General features: G+C 35.6%; 2 protein-coding genes across 10 annotated transcripts in view; both read left to right on the forward strand.

Moving 5' to 3' along the window:
* Positions 1-394: 394 nt before the first annotated feature.
* LOC136838707 (protein EURL homolog) lies at positions 395-10,493 on the forward strand. 3 transcript variants are annotated; one of them, XM_067104116.1, is made up of 5 exons: positions 395-665; positions 945-1,127; positions 5,438-5,548; positions 6,163-6,225; positions 7,570-10,493. In XM_067104116.1, exons 3-5 carry the CDS (start codon positions 5,440-5,442, stop codon positions 7,764-7,766), a joined length of 369 nt encoding a protein of 122 aa, XP_066960217.1. In that variant the 5' UTR covers positions 395-665; positions 945-1,127; positions 5,438-5,439; the 3' UTR covers positions 7,767-10,493. The 3 variants fall into 3 exon arrangements, with proteins under 3 accessions (XP_066960217.1, XP_066960215.1, XP_066960216.1); XM_067104114.1 differs by lacking the exon at positions 945-1,127 and having other exon boundaries at positions 493-665; XM_067104115.1 differs by lacking the exon at positions 395-665 and having other exon boundaries at positions 773-1,127.
* A 6,405-nt stretch (positions 10,494-16,898) lies between these two features.
* LOC136838708 (intraflagellar transport protein 74 homolog) overlaps positions 16,899-21,012 on the forward strand; it is a 67,588-nt gene continuing 63,474 nt past the window's right edge. For 3 of the 7 annotated variants that reach the window (XM_067104117.1, XM_067104119.1, XM_067104124.1), the window contains exon 1: positions 16,952-17,316. Coding sequence is in view for 1 of the 7 variants with exons in the window: in XM_067104123.1 (XP_066960224.1) it covers positions 17,906-17,930 (25 nt within the window). In the remaining 6 variants the exon portion in view is untranslated. Of the gene's footprint in view, positions 17,317-17,855; positions 17,931-21,012 lie in introns of all 7 variants that reach the window. The other 4 variants (XM_067104123.1, XM_067104125.1, XM_067104118.1 and 1 more) reach the window with 4 other exon arrangements.

The following is a 21,012-nucleotide window of genomic DNA, read 5'->3' on the forward strand; positions in this document are numbered from 1 at the left end:
AAGTGCAGATAAGAATGATAGCTGTATTGTGGGAAGAAGGATGTCATCTTAGAAAGGTTGGGGGAGGAGAGGCTGATCGAGACATTAAAAATGCTAGAAAATAAAATTGACAGGCTAATTAGTGATTGCTGTCCTCCGTAATTTCACAGTGCGGGCCTGCAGGTAATCTCGGCGAAGTGGACCAAGATACAAAAAAGAAAAAAGTAAACAGTGATAATGCAAAACTAGATTATTGATAGGCTAACTGTGAAATGACCAAATTGTTATCGTTTCAGCTGAACATCGTTAAAGTTGTTCAAGACTGTTTATTATCAGTGGGTCGTGCCAAACGTAGAATGAAAGGTAACGCGAAGACAACTCAAGCAAAAGAAAAAAAAAAGTAACAGGCTGGTTTGTTGGTTAGTCAAAAAGAAGCAGTTCTAAGAACTGAAATCAGGAAATGCCAGATTCATTGCAACTTCGGAAGTTTTGTTGATTTCTGTGAATGGAGCATCGAATACGGATTCACTAGTGACTGTTTTGTCAAATATCGGATAAGTGAGACTATCACTGACGTACATAGACTGCTTATGAAACGAGAGCCCACAACGAAATAACGTTTATCACATATCGAGCAAAGGCTTCCTTATGTCTTATGAAAATCCTTCTTTTAGTGGTGTTTACAGGTTAGTAATGCCTCTTTTTCTTATCCTTGCTTTCCATCCCATTGATACTTTGTTATACCTATATTCTGAATGAAATCCTTTGTTTCTTCTGTAATCCCAGGATGTCTATTCTAATTCTGGAGTTCCAGTGCTGTTAATGTTTAATGTGGAGCGGGATTTATTATTCTAACAACAAGTTTAGTTTATCTGTATAATACTGACTTTTAAAAATAAAATGAACACTGCTCAACGTGACTTATCTCAAGTACGAACGAACGAACGAAAGTGATTTTCACGCAGGTGTGAGCCAACGTTAGCAACACAACAAAGGAAGAAGAAGTCGTCATCAAAACACTCACAGCTGACGGGACCGTGGGCAAGGTCAGCTGGATTGATTTGTTTCAAGGATTATCGGTGCCCGCCGACTTCCTTCCTGCCTAGCAGTTCCTCATGAGATTGTGAATAAGCTGGAGAAAGTGCTGGGTGAGGAAATGATAAGTTCGCTTTGTTTAGAAGTATATGAAAACGAGAGTTTTCCTGTCTAAGGTAGATTTTTGTTTTGAAATGTTGGCAGACGATCACAACTTTGTCAGGAAGACGCTACGCTGGGTCTTTCGAGCTCAACTTCCTATTTAGCCTAAATTTACCTCCCTTCTGAGTTGAAAGGTGACTTAACTATTGCATAGCGTAACTGTGTTAACTAGTATAAGGTAGAATATTCTGGAAACTTCCCAGGCGAACGGCAGCCTAGGCTAGCGTTTATAAGGCCACGCCATGAATTATACCCTAAGCATTAACTGGTCTGTATTTATCCTTGAATGGGGGTAGTACATTTTTGGATATTAAGAATTGTATTAGCCATGCTTATGCCTAGTTCATAAGTAAGCCCACCCCTTAGGAGGGTTGTGCCATCAGTGCAGTTCACATGGTGTACTGTAGCCATTACTTGAGGTTCTTTGCAGCGTCCCTTCGAACCCCAGTTGCAGCCCCATGCATGCCTTTTAGTGACCTCTTTTCATATGCTCTTTCTTCCATTTTACTTTCCATCCTTTCCTAACAATTGTTTCATAGCACAACTGAGGTTTTCCTCCTTTTATACCTTTAAAACCTTCTTTACTCTGTTTCCCTTTCAACGCTGAATGACTTCATAATCCATGCTCTCAGCTTTTGGCCTAAATTGTAATTCTAATTCCAATATATGTTTTAACGTGTGCTGTGAATGTATCTGATGTTTGTTGCTTTTGCTGTAACGTTTTACTTTAATCCCAACGCCAATACCGTGAGTACTGTGTTCAGTACCAGCCCCATTGGAATGAATTGTTTAACATTATTATCATGTTAAGAAGACTTTAAGATCACAGCATATAAATTAAACTCTTAGCATCAAATAATGATTTGAAGTAAGTAAATACCAGCCATATTTGTCAGGCATAAGAAAGCTGAATCATTCAGCTGTTCTTAGGTTCTCCACTTTCAAATGCATTATTTAAAAGATTTTTGTGATTATCTATAGTGGCAAACAACTACTTTTATAAAAATGAAGGCCTACCCTTAATCTATCCCTAAACTTACATACTCGTATAACAGTTTTTGGAAGACAGGAGTTGGAGACTGGCATATATGAGTGTGTAAAAACTAATTAAAATAAGCAAATAGCACTGACAGGAATGATGTAGGGTAAAACATTTTAACTGAGGACACTGGAAACAAACTGACCTGGTCAGAGGCCAGGCATGCTAAAGTGATTCCAATCATAATTATTCATAATAAATTTCATATCCTATAATATCTAATCATGCCTCAAAACAATATTCATACAATATATGTTGATTAGCATAGTGGTGTGCTACATTTAATACCCATACAAAGATGATTACAGAATTATCATTGTCAACAGAGTTTATTTCAACCTTTCCTATTATGGGCTAGACGTAGAGATGGTTACAGAAATAAGCCAGAAACATTCCAGGCAAGAGGAATGTAGTGTTAGACAAGCTGAGTTAAGTGTACCTTAGTTTAACCAGACCACTGAGCTGATTAACAGCTCTCCTAAGTCTGGCCTGAAGGATTAGACTTATTTCAAGTGGCTCAGCTGAGTCGTCAGGGTTGGGTGTGGGGGACAAAGTGGTCACTACACGTGGCAGTAGCTGAAAGGTTGTTCCATCTCTGGGGAAGGCCAATGATTGATCTTTTCGTGACCCGATACAAGAAGAAACTGGAGGTGTTTTGTTTGGTCGGTCCGGATCCTTGGGCTGCGGCAGAAGACACTGCAACATCCTTGGGACAGTCGGGACGTTTATGCCTTTCCTCCCTTTCGCCTGACGTTCTTGTTAAGAGGGGGTGCGAAGTCCATCTTCCTCCAATGCCTTGGTGGGATGGAATGAATGGACGATGATGAGGAAGACAGAGATATACAACGTCTCTTCTTAGATTTCTTCATAATGGATCGACTGAACTTCTTCAGAAGAGCACCTTCGACTCTCTCCATCAGGGCTTAAACAAGGGAGTCAGGACCCCCTGAAAGAACAGATAGAGGTAAATCAATCGCATGGTCTCGTGGACCCTTCCTCGAACTGTCTAGAGATGAAACAATAAAAGAATGAGGAGGAGTAAAATCTTCCTGAGAGGACGATGCAATGAGATGCAAATCTGGTGAAGGAGTGAAAGAACAAGGAATGGCGACATCCAATGCTATTGGAGGCACAAAGCCTTACCATGACGGAATAGCCGATTTCCTCTTGTATTTGTTCGTCTTACCAAAATGCTTCCATTGCTCCGGAGACCAATCACGACACTCTGAACAGGGGTTAATTACAATGCAATCATTAGATCTGCATCTGCTACAAGTGGAAAGAGGACCAGTTTTGAGAGGGAAGATAATGAAACCATGGGTCGTTACCTACCCCAGGATATTTCCTCTGAGGCAAAGCAGCCTTAGATGATTCATGGGTTTGCATTTTCTTGAATGCAAATACTGTACACAGATAAGCACAATATATCACAGAAACACACAAACAAAAAACAGAATGAAAAACCAGAATGCCAAGGCATAGAAAGAACAAGAAGTATGTAAAAATTGGCTTCTATGATAGAAAGGGCAACGCACGTATTGCTTGAAGGCAGTTTGAGAGATAACTGGCGATTCATGGCATATGCGAAGGGGAGAAGAGGTTGGGCCCTGCCTACTCTCTCTCCCCACTGGCTGATGAACTCATGCTACCAAACCTTGTTCTAATTTTAACTGGATCCAGCTGCGCTAGAGAGATTCTCCCCTTACGTAAAGACCTCAGATGTGTTAGTTATGAAAAATACAAATTGATGAAAAATTTGTCATTTTATGAGATCTTTTTAGTGTATTTTGCAAAATACACCTGCCTCAGCCACAGTTGATGCCTATGCTTGGCAGTAGCCTCACTGACTGCCTCACTGACCAAGACCACCACTGCTGCTAGTTTTCCAGTTGCTCTTGATGTTCTTGCTGTTGCTGCTTAGGTAATTCCCATTGTAGATCCTGTCCCTTGTTGCAGATTCCCATGGTCATAGAGATTGTAGTAGCAAAGGCATGCTTCACACTCTTCCTCCTCCTCCTTTTAACTTTCTTCCTTCTTCCTTGCCTTCATATCTCTGGACCAGCGTAAGCACAGAAAGAAGGCCTGGAAGGCAGCTTCGACAAGAAGGCTAGGAAGGCTTTGTGCTGATGTTACAATCTTGGCAGGGTGATGAAAATCACTGCAACCATTCAAGGGAGCAGGTTATTGTTGGTAGAGACTAGGAATCTCATCAGTGCATCTTATTCAGGCTCTGACTTGTGATAATTTGGTCATTTTTGTCTTTGTACTTTGCAAGGAAAGTTTGCATCATGTTTGTTATATAGTAGTTCAGTGAGACCTCAATGGCGTATTGGAATGAAGCCAAGATAAGAGTTTTGAAGTTAGTGGGAAGTGACCAAAAGGAACAGATGAAAAGTAAAAGGCAGAAAGTAACATGTTAAGAACTTAGTGTACTTGTATTGTTTGTGATACAGCAAACAGTAAACATCCTGGGTGGGGGATGTTTTGCTAGAGCATTCCTTTGTTTGTCTTGGAGCACTGTTCTTCAGGAAAGCATTTTGCAATGCTCCGAGTTAAAGTCCTAACAAAGGAGCTTTTCCATCCCCTCTTCCTTTTAATTTGTGCTCCTGCAATTAGTGAACTTCACTTCAAGGATAACCTTTCTGTGACAAATGGCCACAGTTCTCTAATCTGCCAGGATTTTGCCATGAGACTTATCTCAGGGAGGGGAAACTTATTTCATTGCATCAGTGGTTCTTGTTTTCTGACAGAAAGATCATTCAGATCTGGAGATGTGGATGCCTTAGTCCCAAGTGTTTTTGTTTCATCTGCAGAGATGTCTTGATCAAGGCTCACATGTTAACATAGATCATTGTGCATGATATTGGCACAGATATTTTGAGCTTGTGACTCATATGATTTGTTGTTTACCTCACAGGAATCTCTTCAGCTGTATTTAATAATTTCATAAATAGAAACTATTAATATGAGCATTTTTTGTAGTTAGAGGACTCACTGTGGGATTACCATGCATGCATAATGAGGCAGATACAGCTGTTACTCAAAGTGTTGTGACCTTTCTGATGTTGTAGGTCTCGGTTACTAATGCTTCAGTTGTGTTTGTTACAGTTTTAAAAGTTAGTGAAAGAGATTTTGTATTGATACAGAAATAGTAAGATTATCATAGATTATGTTTTGATACAGATGTGGTAAGTTAGTGACAAGAGATCTTTTTGATTCCAGAAATGGAACAGGAAGTACTGATCAGGGTTTCCAATGCTTCACCATACAAGCCTCCCTTGAATAAGTGCCCGCTTGCAGCAGTTAGTTGGCGAAGAAGATCCAGAGATGAGTGTAAGTATGTTGCATGAATGTATGCATTATATTTATACAATTTGCTTGACTTTAATAATACAGTGTTGTCTTGTATAGCACACTGTAGTGTGTAGATGATACTCAAGGTTCTTTCCAGTATCCTTTTGGCTCCAGGTATATATTCTACCCTTTAATTTTCATCTGTTCCCTTTGGTGTCTTCTTATCTGTTGAACATTTTTATTTTTGCTTTGTTCAAGCTTCTATACTTTGCTGTGTTCCAATTTTCATCTTGTGTAACAAATTCTATGGGTAAGCCAAAAGAGATTCCGTAAATATGACTCAATGACCTTGGTAATTCATTTACAGTTATCGTCATGGTGACTACTTGACCTTTAGTAGCTTTAGGAGTACCTTTTCTGAAGTCTTCCAGTTACTGAAAAATCACAGACCAATGACAGTGCTGTACTTAATAATCTTGAACCTGTTCTTGATTTTTCAGAACAAGTTTTTTTAGTGTGTTATTTCCTTTTGGTATTTTGAGGTTGACACACTATGTAGTGTATGTACTCATGCATTATGCATTATGAAATACTACTGTATAGTCATACGTTAATTCCATTACACATTTTTTATTTCATAATATCTATTACAGTGTCTTCGCTATCTCTGTCTGCTCTTAAAGTGCTGAAGAAAGAATTACAAGACATCGTTCAAAGTGAGTAGTGCAAGACTTTTCTTTTATCTTATGTATGCAAGCTATATCTACTTAGAAACTGTAGATTATGAGAGTAATTAAGGCATTTTTATAATTCACAAGTACTGTAGAAGTACTATACTTTTTTGGCATATTAGACTAAATAGAGATAAGAGAAAACTTCTGTCACTACCTGCAATGCAATGGGGCATCCTTTATGTTTGATTGTGGCTTGTCATATCAGATTTTGTTAAATGTAAAATACTTAAATTTAGTGGCTAAATTTTTTTGGTTTCCTTAGGATAGAATTTTGAGCGTTAGCTGATACATGATGTGAAAATTTGAAGTAAATCCCCATGACCACAAGGTCAGTGAGCTTGCATATGTTATGATGGGCCCTGAAGGCATCAACATGACCCCCTTTGCTATTTTCCAGCACAATGGTCTTTGATTGATTTAGGTGAAGATTTGTGGGAAATGTTGCATATCATTGCACATTTTGAATGATAGGTCTTCATTTGTGAATCCTCCAGACTAGGGGGAGGGAGCAGCCCACTGGTAGAGGAGCAGTCTCTTTGCTTTCCCTACAGTTCTAAGACTTTGACAGGGAGAGGTTTAACCGAAAACTCATCTCTTGAAAGTAAATAGCTTAAAAGTCTTTAATGGTATCAGGCTATTAAGAAAAGTTCTTTGGAAAATATATATGGTCCTATTGAAGGGTCAGTCAATATCCTTCTGCAGCCATGCTAGCAAATAAGATTTTCTTATCAACAGTGGTTTGAACAGTGAGGTGAAGGTTTTTTTTTTGTAAGTTTTTACAGAACTTAGCAGAATTGTAGGGTGGTTCCTTTTTTTTCTCCCATGATGGCTTTAGGAGAATAAATTATCCCTGTCTACCAAAGTCCTCCCATTTAATTCCTCTCTGTCAGGATGGTTTCTACTAGCAAATGCCTTCTAAAATTCTTTTCAAGTGTAATAGCATCTGAATCTGTAAGTACAGTAGTTGTGTTGCTGATGATGGAATTAACAATGAATGTTTGCCTATTTTTGCTAAGTATGTATACTGTACCACTGTTTATCAAAAAATTTCAAGTGGAGCAGGATTTGTAAAAAGTGACAGTCCTCCATTTGAAATGTGTAGGGAATTACTTCATCTCTATTGTGAGATTTAGAATTTTTAGAATTTCAATGCCTTTTGTGTTATGGTTTCCAAATTGTGTATTCTGCAGTTGGATTCAAGATTCATGAAGCTGAGTTATTTAGGAGTTGGAGTAATTATCTTTTCTGCTGATAGTTGACATTCATTATTATAAATTTAATCCTTTACCAGAACAAAAGGTTTTATACAATTACTCTCTTTCCCAGATGCATCAGGTGAATTAGTAGGCTTGTTACAAGAACGCCAAGGATTGCAAGAAGAAATAGATATTCGCTCCATCACAATTGAGCAGTTGCTGAAGTTTGCTGAGAAGAGACAGCTTCAGCTTGGTGAGCCACTGGCTATACAAATGAGCATAGTCAGGAACCAGCACGAATCAGGTGTGGAAAGTGGATTAGGGTAAAACTGGTTGTTTTTTAGGGGAAGTAAACAGATATGAATTGAAACATTTATATAAAGATTTATTAGGATTTGCAGTTTCTACAGAGGTGTTTCATATTTAGGTACACATTAATGTGAAGTGTCTTACAAGTTGCTGCTGTTCAGTCAACGTATTGAACATGAAATTGCATATCATAAATATTTTACACAGTTACACAGTCAAGAGTGCCTGTATTGAAATTATTTGGTTTTGATGATGGGGATTTTTCAAGGTGATGGTAATGTATTTGGTTGTGACTTTGATTTGCTACACTATGCATAACAGTTTAACCCATGGATGGGCTCTCTATAAAGCTGGAAAAGTAATTCAGGTTTTAGATAGTTGCCACAAAGTCTCCTTGAAATCAGTGGAGTGCTTGTAGTACTATATTAAATTTTTAAAACTCATGACAATAAGCAGAAAGCATTTTATTCAACTTTTCTTGGTTTGGATTTTTAAACATTTTTTGTATACTTTTTTTATACCAAGACTCAAATGTTATTGGATGAAATGAGGGCAAAGAAAGTGTTGCATTGCTACAAGTCCTTGTTTATTCAATATTACGTTTCCGTAATATATCGGAATGTTTGTATCTTTACCCCTAATTCAGTATTCTGATTAAGACATGGAAAGTCAATGTTTATTAAGTAATAATAATACTGAAATAGTTATTTTATTGCTTGGAGTAGTATTTTTAAGTTCCATTGTGTAATCCTAATGTAGATATTATAGTTGAGAAGTAGTAATTTTTGTGTTTGCTCATAAATCAAGGATTGGTGGTGATTTCTATCTAGGAAGAGTGGTTTCTTATTGATGTTTAGTTTTTGTTAGTTTGGGTTTCTTGATATGATGTGTACACTTGCCTTATTGAGTACCCTGAAAGGATGAGCACTGATTATTGCCCTAGGCACTCACCATTTTGATGGATCAATTCCATTTTTGTGCAGCCTTATAATTAGGCTTTTGTTATTTCCACAGGTGCTTTTCTAGTGCTTATAGATGTGCATTAACTAAAAAATAAAAATATCCCCTAAAACAGGCATAAGCATGTTGTTATAGTGCTTAAACCAATTGTATTGTGAGGAAATACTGCATTTAATAACACATGTTTATCCAGTTATGTCCTAATGAAAGGCAGTGAAAATCCAAGTGCTGCTTGATAGTTGATAGTGTGAGCATTTTTACAGGTGAAACACAGTTGTAATGCTTGGAAACTCTCATTCATACTCTAACTGTATGTTTCCCTTGCTTTTTTCCAGCAATTTAGTATTCAGTTGATCAGGCTGGTCTATTCAGGTCATGCTACAACATACTGTGCAGTAATTTGATAGAGTAAGTGTTCATGATTACATACGATTGTCCATTCTTTCATGACAATCAGGGCTCTACACTTTATATGGGTTTTTACTGTCCTCAGTGATTTTTAAACTTTCAGGCTTGAGTACTTTGGTATTCTTCACACTGCAGGATAGACCTGAATAGTATATAGCATTCTATAAAACAAAAACGATATTGTTATTGATGACTACTTTTATGGGGATTGAGAAGTTTTTCTTAGTTTGCGTGATTATGCTTGATGATTGCCAACCTTTTAAGTTTTTCTTAGAGTTTTATCCTTTTATTTTGACTGATTGGTGGTTGACTATATATTCTCATACCTTGGCAAGTGACATATCGTATTCATGTGCCCTCCTTTGCATTAATGTAAGGTGATATTTCTATCCCTCGTCATTGGTAATGAATGTAATTATTCTGATTTTCGGTATTTTGTGAAGTGAGTGAGTTGTTCATGGTACAGATTCATGCCCTCCAGTAGGTAAATATTGTGCAGTTGTTTCTAGTCCACTTAGTGATTTCCGCCTAACTGGAAGCACTGTACTGTAGTACCTTTTATGAGTTTACATTGCACATGTAGCCTCATGTATATTATTTTTTAGTAACGAGTTGAATTACACATGTTACATTTGGAATAAAATTTCAGTGAAGATGGAGTACGAATCCCCTGTGTATTTGAAATAATTGGCTGCCAAAGTAGGAAATTTTTATTGTAAACGGACCATCTGAATATAGATTCCAGTTTTGTAATTCAATTCAACCTTATCAGTATTTTTTATACTCTTTGTAGTCAGTAAATGTACAAAGGAGTAATACATTTTACCTAGTGTTACCAAACCTTTCTTTCACATGTTAGTGATTAAGTGGTTATTTTATCTACTTTGTTTAAAAACATGCTAACATTTTGCCTTAAACTACCTATTTTTGTTATCTTTCATAATATTAAGAAGTATTCCTGTTCAGGTAGCAGCTTGTAATTACTGTACTCTATAATAATGTTTCCATCATAGTTGGGGTAGCTTTTAACTTACTTCCATGCACTTGTCAAATTTTCTTTCCATGTTCTGTAATATTGATATTTTTTATTTCACAAATGTGTTTCTTAATTGTACCTTGGTATGCTTTTAACTATTGTTTAGTAGGCTTAACATTTTTTATAAATTAAAAATTTTGTTGGGAATATAAGTTCCAACTTATATTCCCCATATATATTCAACTTAATTTGTCTCCGTGTTTGGCATTTTTTTACTGGTATTATGAAAACTGTAATCTGTCAAATGACAATTATTTCTCTCTTTTTAATAATTCTTGTTTTTTAGGATTAATTTTTAATTGTAGATAACATTCCAATATGAAATTACATTTTTTTTTTTTTTAGAAAATATGGCCCATTTTTAATATCTCTGATTTGTTCTTGTCCTCTATTCACTTAGCTTTTACATTTGTTTTCTTTTTTATTTATTAATTTTTTTTATGCACAAAGTCTGTCACATTCCTTGGGTAAGCACTTGAGTCAGGAATGCCTTCTGAGGGTTTTTGGAGCCAGAAAGATCTGAAGACTGGTAAAGAGTTTCCAACAATGTACACCAGCTTTGGGAACTCAAGACAAGTATTTCAAGTCTTGAGCATCATCTGTCTGAAAAAAATTTAATGTAGACAAATCACAAGGCTTTTGGAACCAATAAGAAGTATGTTTAGGAGACCCTACAAGCTTTTTATGTAAGACATATGGACAGTAATCTTCAGAGAAAGAATAACACAGGGATGGGTAAGGTTGAAGGTACCCCATTGGACTGGTAATACATTGTCTTCGGATGCAGAGTAAGCGTTTCTGCTCTGGTAAGCATTTTTGCCTCAAAATGATTACCCTTTGGAAACTTAGGGAAGCAGCGAGGCGCCAATAGTTTCAGGACTCATTTTTTTTCACTTAGAGCATTTATTGTTCAAAGACAGCTCTTTGGTTTCCTTGAATGTACAGTATTTATATCCTGTGTAGTATATCCATCATATGATTTAAGTGATGGATGTGACCAAAACATTTAGGATGGAATACACGTCCAACTGTAAGAACTTATTGCATTTAGCAGACCGAAACTTGGCTCTCACGAGTAATTTAAGTTAAAAATTTTGACCAAGGAATTGAGCAAAATAAATCTTTCCTAGTATTTTCAGAACTATCAGCCTGCCTGTTCCCAGTGTTACTTTGTGGTAGTTGATAATCCTTGGAGTGTACAGTTTGGTGACCATTGCTTGCCTTCTACTGCTAAATCTTACAACTGTCCTACAAAAGGCAGGGTTTTATTTCTTTTCAGGTCAAGCTAAACTTGCTTCCTTCCTTCCTTCCCTCCTCATTTTTCTTGTTTGTTGGGCCTGGACTAAATTTGAAAAAAATAGAAATATTCTAAATGTCTGCATATTATTATTGTAGATATGAAAAAAAAAGTTGTACTTGGGTGTTTATTACAATCAAGTTATATGGAGTTATCATAGCAAAAGTAGAAAAATATAAAATAAAATAATCACTAAGCCTAAGCCTTGTGCTATTACCAACATAAAACTGTAATAGATTAATGACTTTTGCTATTTTCTTCATAAGAAAGAAAATAACGAAAAATAACGAATATACTCCTTCCTTTTCTATGTCATTTCCTATAAAAACACTAGTGATATTAACTCTGATCCCATAAAACAACAATTGATAGACTGATAGATTTTTGCTCTATTCAGTGAAAAATGTATACTGTATTGTAATCACAGATATGGTTGTATAAACTACAGTAATTAATATTTTACACTAACTTAAATTATGGTTGTCATGCACACATTTGTAGTCACTGTGCTACTGTATTGTAAGCTAAGATACTCGAAAACATCCTACCTTGTGGTTGTTGAGCTTCGTGTGGTATCATACTTCAGTAGTTACTGAAAGTGCTCATTAGCTCTTATAAACTGTTGAGCATAATTTTTTATGCTATACTTGTATTAATTGTGAAATCAGAGCTTAGTACAAAAATGTAAATCAAATGCTAACTGTTTTCTTATGTGAAAATAAAAAGTCACTTGCGTTGTTTACATTAGTTTCTGTTCGCTTTGCATTTTGTTGATCATCAGGGTACATGTATTTCATAGTTGCCATAAGGCCAATGTACATTGCATGTAACAGTGAATGATTAATATCAGTGCAGTAATAGATGCTATGCATAATGACACATAAAGCTGCCAGGAACAATATTTTTAATCAATTAAATTGTAATTCTTGTAATTGTATAGAAAGGGAACCAGTTTAAAGGAAATGTCTTTCACTACTTTTCATAAAGGTTATTTCATATGCTTTGACCTGTTATCAAAGCTAGGGAAAAATCCATTGCAAATTGTATATCTATAAAGGAAGAGTTGATTTGTGTAAATAGAAATCGAGAGGCTTTATTTTCATTAAAAGAAACTGCTTTTTATGCTGGCTATAGTGATTTCACAATTATTTAGTCAGCAAAGTAACTCATTCTTTTTTTTTGTTTCACAGTCAAGAATTCATTTTTGTGGCACTTGTGTGGATGCCATATTTCCAACTATATTTTAATCTTCTGACTCAAAACAAGAGTTCTGTGACTCCTCCAGCTCTTTTGTGTCCCAGTTTCCATCCAAGGCTTCCCCCTCCGTTGTGCTTAACATTTCAGTTCACCTCTTAATCTCAGTGTCTCCCTCAGCTAAGGTTGAGGGAAGTCTGTATCATTCACCCTTGTTTTTTTATGGCATTATTTTCATCATGATCTTAATCTCTCATCCATCCAAAGTTTATAACTTCTTTACATTATTCATTTGGGCTGTAATAGTATGATTATGGTGACGTTTTATGTCTAGTGATAGCTGTCTATCATGATTGACATAATGCATACTCTTGTACATTAGTGTTTTTTCATGTTTTATCATCCCTGAACCACCAGATTTTTGTGCTGTATTTGTTTGATATTGTATGGAAGAGTTCTGGTGTTAATAACCCTCAGATATGTAATTTTAATATTGTACAATTAAAATGTGGTTTTAAAGAGCAGTCATGATATTGAAAGTGGAGGCATTGCATGAGTTTGAAATTTTTCTCTTGGTATTGTTAAGGATAATTTAGTTTATAGGTTTCTGATATTATGTGATGCTGTTCCGGTGGTTAATTGTTTTCACTGTGTAGTGATTTATTGTGATAGTATGTGTACTGTGGTTACAACAACGTTTAATAAATACATGGTTATGGAAACTTATGTATGATGAAGTTTTTTAATCAGTATTGGTATGGTTGTATTTTATGAAATAGTCTGACTACGTTTGTAACTTTACCGTATTTTATTAAGTGATCATATTGAAATAGAAAAGACCAGATACTGTATACATGTTTCATTCAAGTGCACTGATACTGAAGTTGTAGGTGATATATTTTTTAAGGTATTTTTTTGGCAATATGGACAGTGATTTTTCCTACCTATGGATAGGTCACATTTCACTGTGGTTTCCCCGAGTGTTCCTTCATTCCTCAAGCTTCAGAATATCCATGTGTGCTTATTATACTGCATTGGTACATTACCCATGTAGATGGATTTGTTCTTTTTATCATTTAGTCAAAATTGCAGTAGATTATTGTTCTGATACAAATGAAATGCATCTGTAAATAAATTTGAATTTTAGCTGTTTTCTCAGAATTCAATTAAAGAAAACAAGTTAAGCATTATATCAGTGTTTGTCTGATTTGACAGCTTAAAAATTGGTGATCTTAAATTAATTGCTCTGGTAATAATCATTTACTTGATTCTGGAAAAAGTTTGTTGTTTTTAGTAGAAAACAAATGATTATATGGGAATCTGCTTAATAATCATTTTGATTCAAGACTTGTTTTACTAGAAATGATGCTTGGGGAATCTATTATTATTATTATTATTAATATTACTATTATTATTATTATTATTATTATTATTATTATTATTATTACTACAACACTCTTGCTCACTGTAAAAAGTATTCCTGTAGAAGTGGAGTATCACATGATCAGCAGTACCTACCTTTTCTTGATGTATTTCTTCAGTTTGTCAACTTGAAATACATGTACTATGATCTGTATTTTGGGTTCATTGTTTTATGTTTCTTGGGCATTAAGCCAAAAAGAGGAAAGTTACGAAATGGCTAAGTATTTTTAAAGGTAGAAATGGGTTGTGAAATAAAACTCAGTGAGGAGTACAGATTGTAGTGTTACTGGTTGTTGGTAATGGTTATTGTTGGTATTGAACAGGATTGTGATGAAGTATAAAAAGAGACCTTTAATGTGATTGATATTATTCCTGTTAGTTAACAATCTCTTGTAGTGACTGATTTTATTTTTGTTGAATTTTGTGCAGTGCAAATATAATTCATTTTGGTTGAATCATCTTTTTTAAAGATGTAAACCACTTAAGAATTTGTTTGAAAATTCTTAACTTTATCACCAGTAGAGTTGGATAAAACTGCAGGTGTAATGAATTCAGTGTCATTAAGTGATTTTACTGAAGTTTTGAATGAATTGTGACTGTTCCTGCTATTATGTATTGCATTAGGCCTCTTTCCTTGCAACTGTAGGAGACACTACAAGATTAGTCTGAAGATTGATGACGCATTGAATTGTTCTTGCCTTACGCAGAGATGAGTGGATGTCATAGCCTACCTTAGTATTAAGAACATTCCGTTGTCATTGTTCAGTGGTGATCACTTGGTGTGAGTATGTATCTGAGCCTTAAATTGTTAATACTTTTGCAGAGAATGGACATTTTTTTGCAGTTGTCAATATAGAAAGCATTCTGTTGAAGATCCAACTTATATTAGTAAATGTTTTTACAGTTTATGTTGTATAATTTACCTACTTTAGGTAGCAGAAGGGGAATGAAAATGCAGATAAAGCAGGCAAGGCTGCCACTATCCTGACCAGATCAAATATACCAATTCCTATGGTATTTTACTCAAAGCTCATAATCATTAATGATGAATGGCAATCTATGCATATACTATAAATTTGACAATAAAACAATGAAGACAAGACAAACTGCCACAGACATTATAGACCAAATTATTTTGATGCACCATCTACCACAAAACTAGATCGAGACCTTAGTGCAACTGTGGGTTTTCAGTTCTATGTTTAAATCTTTTACTTTATTGCATTTATTTTCTATATCTCTATCTTGCCGTCCAACAACTCCAACTCTTTCTTCACTGTCTCTATTGTTTAGTGGCCAAACTACCCCAGTGCTTGGCTTGACAGCCTAGATTTTATAAAAATAGGAAATCGAGAGATTGTTGGAGGAAATACATAGCAAAAGAAAATGGATTAAGAACAATAGTGAAAGTGGCCCATATGTGAGATGTAATACGTATATCACTGCAAATTAAAATCTGAAGGTAAAATCATTCAATCACAAATACATGCAAGTTTAATAGGTGGTGTACGAGATTTTGTAAAATTCGACAGAAAATGGATGATTTAGTCTTATCAACCATATATGTTGATGAGTGCTGTCACTGTACCTAAAGCGGTGCACTGTTGGCATTACTATACTTATGGTTCTTTGCATTGTCCCTTTGGCCTACAGTAGTGACCTCTTTCATTCCTTTTACTGTACTTCCGTTCACATTCTCCTCCATCTTACTTTCCAGCCTCTCCTAACAATTGTTTCATAGTGCAACTGCAAGGTTTCCCTCCTGTTGCACCTTTAGATCACTTTGCTCTGTTACCCTTTCAGCACTGAATGACCTCTTATGTCTCAGTGCTTGGCCTTTGGCCTAAATTTGTTCCCTTCCATTCCATTCTATCGTCAAACACAGAAAATCACATACTCAGTCCACAAATTCTGGAAATAAAGAAAAATTGAAATCAAATGAACCACAAGGTATGATTGATGTATAAAAACATCAAAAGTTACGTTCTTATTGTAATAGACCGAATAAGGAAATTTCACCTTTATTGGTTCATCAGCATCTGGGAACACTCGTGTGGTATATCAATGAGTTCCAAGCTACGTTACTGTACATCACAGACATCAGGGATATAAGTGTGATTTGCGAATTACAAGGCTGGCCTGGGACCAAATCTGATTATGATATATATGGCCTAGCCTTTAAGTCGATGAAACATTTTTAACTAAAAGTTTCTTGCGTAAAATTTTACTTCACTATGGAACATGGTCAATTATTTTTAAGCAATGGCAGTAAAACTCTTTTAGCCTGTATAACCAGGTTGGAGGGAAACTTCAAAATATGTTCATTTATTTACTAAAAGATTGCAGTTAAGAAGTAATGTTTTCAGATGTGGTGTAATAATTAAAGGGCGTACCATACTTTGAATACAAATTTATATTCATACGTATTAATGCTGTGAAATCCCAGTGACTTGGGTGATGTATCTGTTGATAAATTGTCCATTTACAAAGATTTACAAAAACAAAAGCTCGGACATGTATTGAGAATTAAGATGAAGGCAAGCAATATAATGGATGTCAAAATGTGAGCATGTCTGTATGAATTCTGTACAAGAACAATGTTGCATATTTTTCAACTGATACTCAGATGAATACAAGCACTTTACAGTAAACGTCATAATGTCATCTTTTGAACACTTTTATTCTAATTTACATGGTACGAGAAAAATTATTAGTCTGGTGGGTGCATATGATGTATAAAAATGAAAATTATATGAAAAATAACTTATTTTATCCACTGTTATCATGATTTTAACTAAAAAACCCTGTTTGCCGTGATCGTGACTGGTCGATGGTCCGGGTTTATAGATAAAACATAGAAGATCGTTACCATAGCAACGGAACGCCAGTGCGTAAACAAATTCCATTGAGGTCTTCGAAACTGTCGCGTTCCTCTTTTACATAAAATCTTTTCATTCGATAAGGTAAATCTTACTTTATAAACTGCCCCCACCCCAAACGTTACATCTTGTATAGCAGAACGACGTGTGTCCAGCTATTTTCAGTATTACATACTAATATTCGTTAAATGTTGATGAAAGAATTTTTCAGCTAAGTTACCCTACAGGCCATAGGTTAATGTAAACATCGTAAGCCTTGCTGATCTTCAACTGAGCAACCTCCCAACATACGTAGGTCAAAGGTTACCCTAGGCTGGATCTTTGACGTATATCTGAAAGCAGTTTTGAAAATACAGAGTATAAGGGGAAGAGGTGAGTGCATATTATTTCAAGGTTAGATCATGTCACGAAGCATTGAAAATCATGGGTAGTTTGCAGAACGACGGGATCAGGCCCCGACACTAGGCTACTCCGAATAGAAGTTTAGTCCATTGTTTCCTATGATTAGTGTTATCTGGGGGCAGGGTTCTAGGGGAGCAAAGCCCTCCTGGTCAGGTAAGGGCACGGCACCCTAAGTGAGGTTAGGAAGGTAAGGTCTGGTTAGGTCAGGACATGGCATTCTAGGAAAGGTTAGGTTTGTTTTTGTCTGAGGAGTCAGTTTCCGTCGTTCTGCACTTGCCCTGCAGCATATTTTTATTTTTTATTTTAATTACCATTCTCTTTTGTTGTGCAAATTTCTTTTGTTTAGATGAATGTGTTTATTTTAATTATGTTTACAAATAGATACAATTATTTAATGTTAATTCTCTCTCTCTCTCTCTCTCTCTCTCTCTCTCTCTCTCTCTCTCTCTCTCTCTCTCTCTCTCTCTCTCTCTCTCTCTCTCTCTCTCTCTCTCTCTCCTTTACATCAGTGCCTGCAAGATCTTTGTGTTAGTGAGTAACTCCTGGAAGTTATTGTGAAATGCAAGTGGAACCTGCCTCAGAAGGTGAAAGCTTCTTTGTTTATTTTGTTCACTTAATGGCATGGAAACACAGCCTTAAGATACACATAAATGAATTATGTTGGCAATTAAGCATTCTATGAAGGTGATTTTGAATACATATATAAAAATTTTAAAAGGGAATTGTGCATAAGGGGTGGTGATGGAAAAAATGCTGTAAATGATGTGGTGCAGATATTGGAAGTCCAGATAACTGAGGGATTGGTTATTCTCTCTCTCTCTCTCTCTCTCTCTCTCTCTCTCTCTCTCTCTCTCTCTCTCTCTCTCTCTCTCTCTCTCTCTCTTCTTCTTCTTCTTCTTCTTCTTCTTCTTCTTCTTCTTCTTCTTCTTCTTCTTCAAAATTACCTTATGTACAACATATATCACTCATAAAAGGGGTAGCTAGTCTTTATTCTGTGCATGCCAGTTGCACAATAACTTTAACCATTATTCTTGAATAGAGTAGTTAGATGTGTAATGTAAACTATATCATTTCACGTAGTTCACCTTGCACCTAGAAATTTGGAACAATTATTGCTGTGTGAAGGGTCTTATAAACAATTGTAATCAATATGAAATTCAGATGGTGTTGTATGGTCAACAGTTTTGAAAAGGATAGCCTACAGTAGTTTGAAAATAAGTAAAATGATCTTCCTCAGCATGATTATAGAAACAGACCATTTAAAATGGAAGTTACCACTAAAAGAATAGAAGTTGGTGGGAATGAATCAAGAAATTTCATCCAACTTGTACTGTTATTCTTCACTGAAAGCTGATTCTTTTTATGGGTGCTGTTACATAATCTGTTTTGTTAATTCATTTGTTTTCATGATTCCTTTACTAAGTTAATGTAGTCATATTTTACTTGTTTTTTTGTGGTTATTTTGGTGTGAATGATTAGGAATTATGTAATTTATTCTCATATTGTTTAGTACCTATTACTATACTTTTTTTGGTGTTGTATTCTGTTGAGTAGTCATTAGGCCTTTCCAACATCTTTCTGCCTGTATAGGTTTCGGTTCTTAGTTTTTCTGTATGTTTTATTGACCATATCCTCAGACTTGTCTTTAATTATTCATTCACTTGACTGTAGAGAACAAAACGTTGCAAGGAAATATGCAAGGAATTTAGAGATTTGACTGAGATCAAACACTCTGTGAAGGTCCCAGAGGTGTTTGATTCCCTTTTTCTGGAATAGTTCTTATGTCTCTACAAATTGCAAGACTTTTGTAAGTATGTAGCGTTAATTGATCATTAGGAGTGGGTAAACCAAATGCTGAATAGATTTAATTGTAGCAAATATATAATTAAGTGTGAGTGAAACTTTCTAGGGTGAATGTTTCATCTATCAAATGCTCTTCTTGTAGAACTCAGTTTGTTATGTAAAGTTTCATAAGAGAGAAGTTTATACTTGCTCCTTTCTGCACTTTAATTCTCAAGAATTAATTTTCAGGTTGGTACTGTAATATTCTTTTGTTGTTCATTTACTTTCATTTATATCATCAAAATACATTGTGATAATTTTGTTGTTGCTGTTGCTACTAGTCTTACTTAGCAGGACAAAACATTCCAAATGAATGTATGCTGAATTTCATATTCTTATACTGTATACTGTTATGAATGTTTATTTCTTGTACTTTATTTTTTACAATATTTGAAGATGTTATGCTTGTTAGGATGCTGATAGATTTTACTTAAATATGGTATTGTGAAGTTTGTCAGTCTTGTGAGGTTACTTTTATCAAAAGTGAGGACAGTTTATTTCATTCATTTTGTCCAACGAATAATTTTGGTTTTGCGTCCATCCCTGCTTAAGATGATGGATAGTGGCTCAGAATTTATCCACATACAGATGTTTGTATGTACATTAGCCATCTCAGGAGGCTATTGATGGACCGTATTGAACTTTTGTTGATGGCACTGGGAAGCAAATAATAATTTTAAAAGGTACATGAATGGCTTTCTCTAGTGGAAGGACCAGTTATCCCGTTAGCTGAAGGTTCTCTAGTACTGTATTCTCTATTTTAGAGGGCCTTTTGTTCATAAATGCATCCACCAAAAGATGGGTAGTGCTTATGAATGACGAGAATGGTAGGTTTAGGATTCATCAGGAGATATCCAGCGCGTCAGAACTCATGGAAGCTAAGAAAGTGTTGAATGCTGTAGATGACCTTGTGATTGGCACTGTTGTTGTTCTGTTGTAACTAAATCAAGGAAGAACCAGATTAGAAAGATTTATTGTGAAACAGCTCTCAGGATCCTCTATTGGGTCAAAGAATAAGAGATTGTGCTGGCACCCAGATTTGTACTAAGAAAAACCTAGCTTTGTGGCAGATTCTTCCAGCTGGTATCATCAGAAATGGTCCTTTTATTTCCAGTATTTGCAAGACAGTCTAAAACATGTTTGAAAGTCATATAGTAGACAAATTTACTTTTCTGTGATAAGTGAATGCTCTGATGCATCAGATACTTAATTTTAAGGAATATACATTTTTTCCCTCAATTTAGAGGCCATTAATCAACAAGATGGTGTTATCCAAAGGCTAAGGCCTGATTGATAGCTCTCTTATGGACTTGACAGGAAAGGTTTGCATATCTGCTGTTCTTTTTAATCAGCCTAGGCTTCTTTTCAGCTTATCTTGAATTGGTTCTGCTACATTCAAATATTTAACTGCCCCATGTGTATTTATTCAGCAATTTCTGCATCATAGTTTTCTTAGTCATTAACAGAGCATACCCATCCAATAAGTGAGCTATGTAAGACCTCTGCAAGTTAAAGTGAGCCAACTACTCTTAGTGCCCCTTCTTGGTCTGAAGACTCTCTCAGTGCCCGTTCTTGGTGTGAAGACGTATTTGTTCTTGATCTGTTTAATCAACCCGATATCATGCGTATAACATACGAATAGCGGGTGATATATAGCTAGAAGTGTTTGTGAACTGTCGGTGATTAGATTAATGTCAGAATAGCACAATAAAACGTCGACTAAGGTGGTTTTTTTTCGAGTGAATTTTTAAAAATTGCACATCATGGAAGTGTCTAGTAACAACAGTGGTAAGAAATGGAGAAATCTTGCCTGCCTTGCAGAAA

The sequence above is a fragment of the Macrobrachium rosenbergii genome, chromosome 5 (assembly GCF_040412425.1).
Source record: "Macrobrachium rosenbergii isolate ZJJX-2024 chromosome 5, ASM4041242v1, whole genome shotgun sequence".
In the NCBI taxonomy this organism is placed as follows: domain Eukaryota; kingdom Metazoa; phylum Arthropoda; class Malacostraca; order Decapoda; family Palaemonidae; genus Macrobrachium; species Macrobrachium rosenbergii.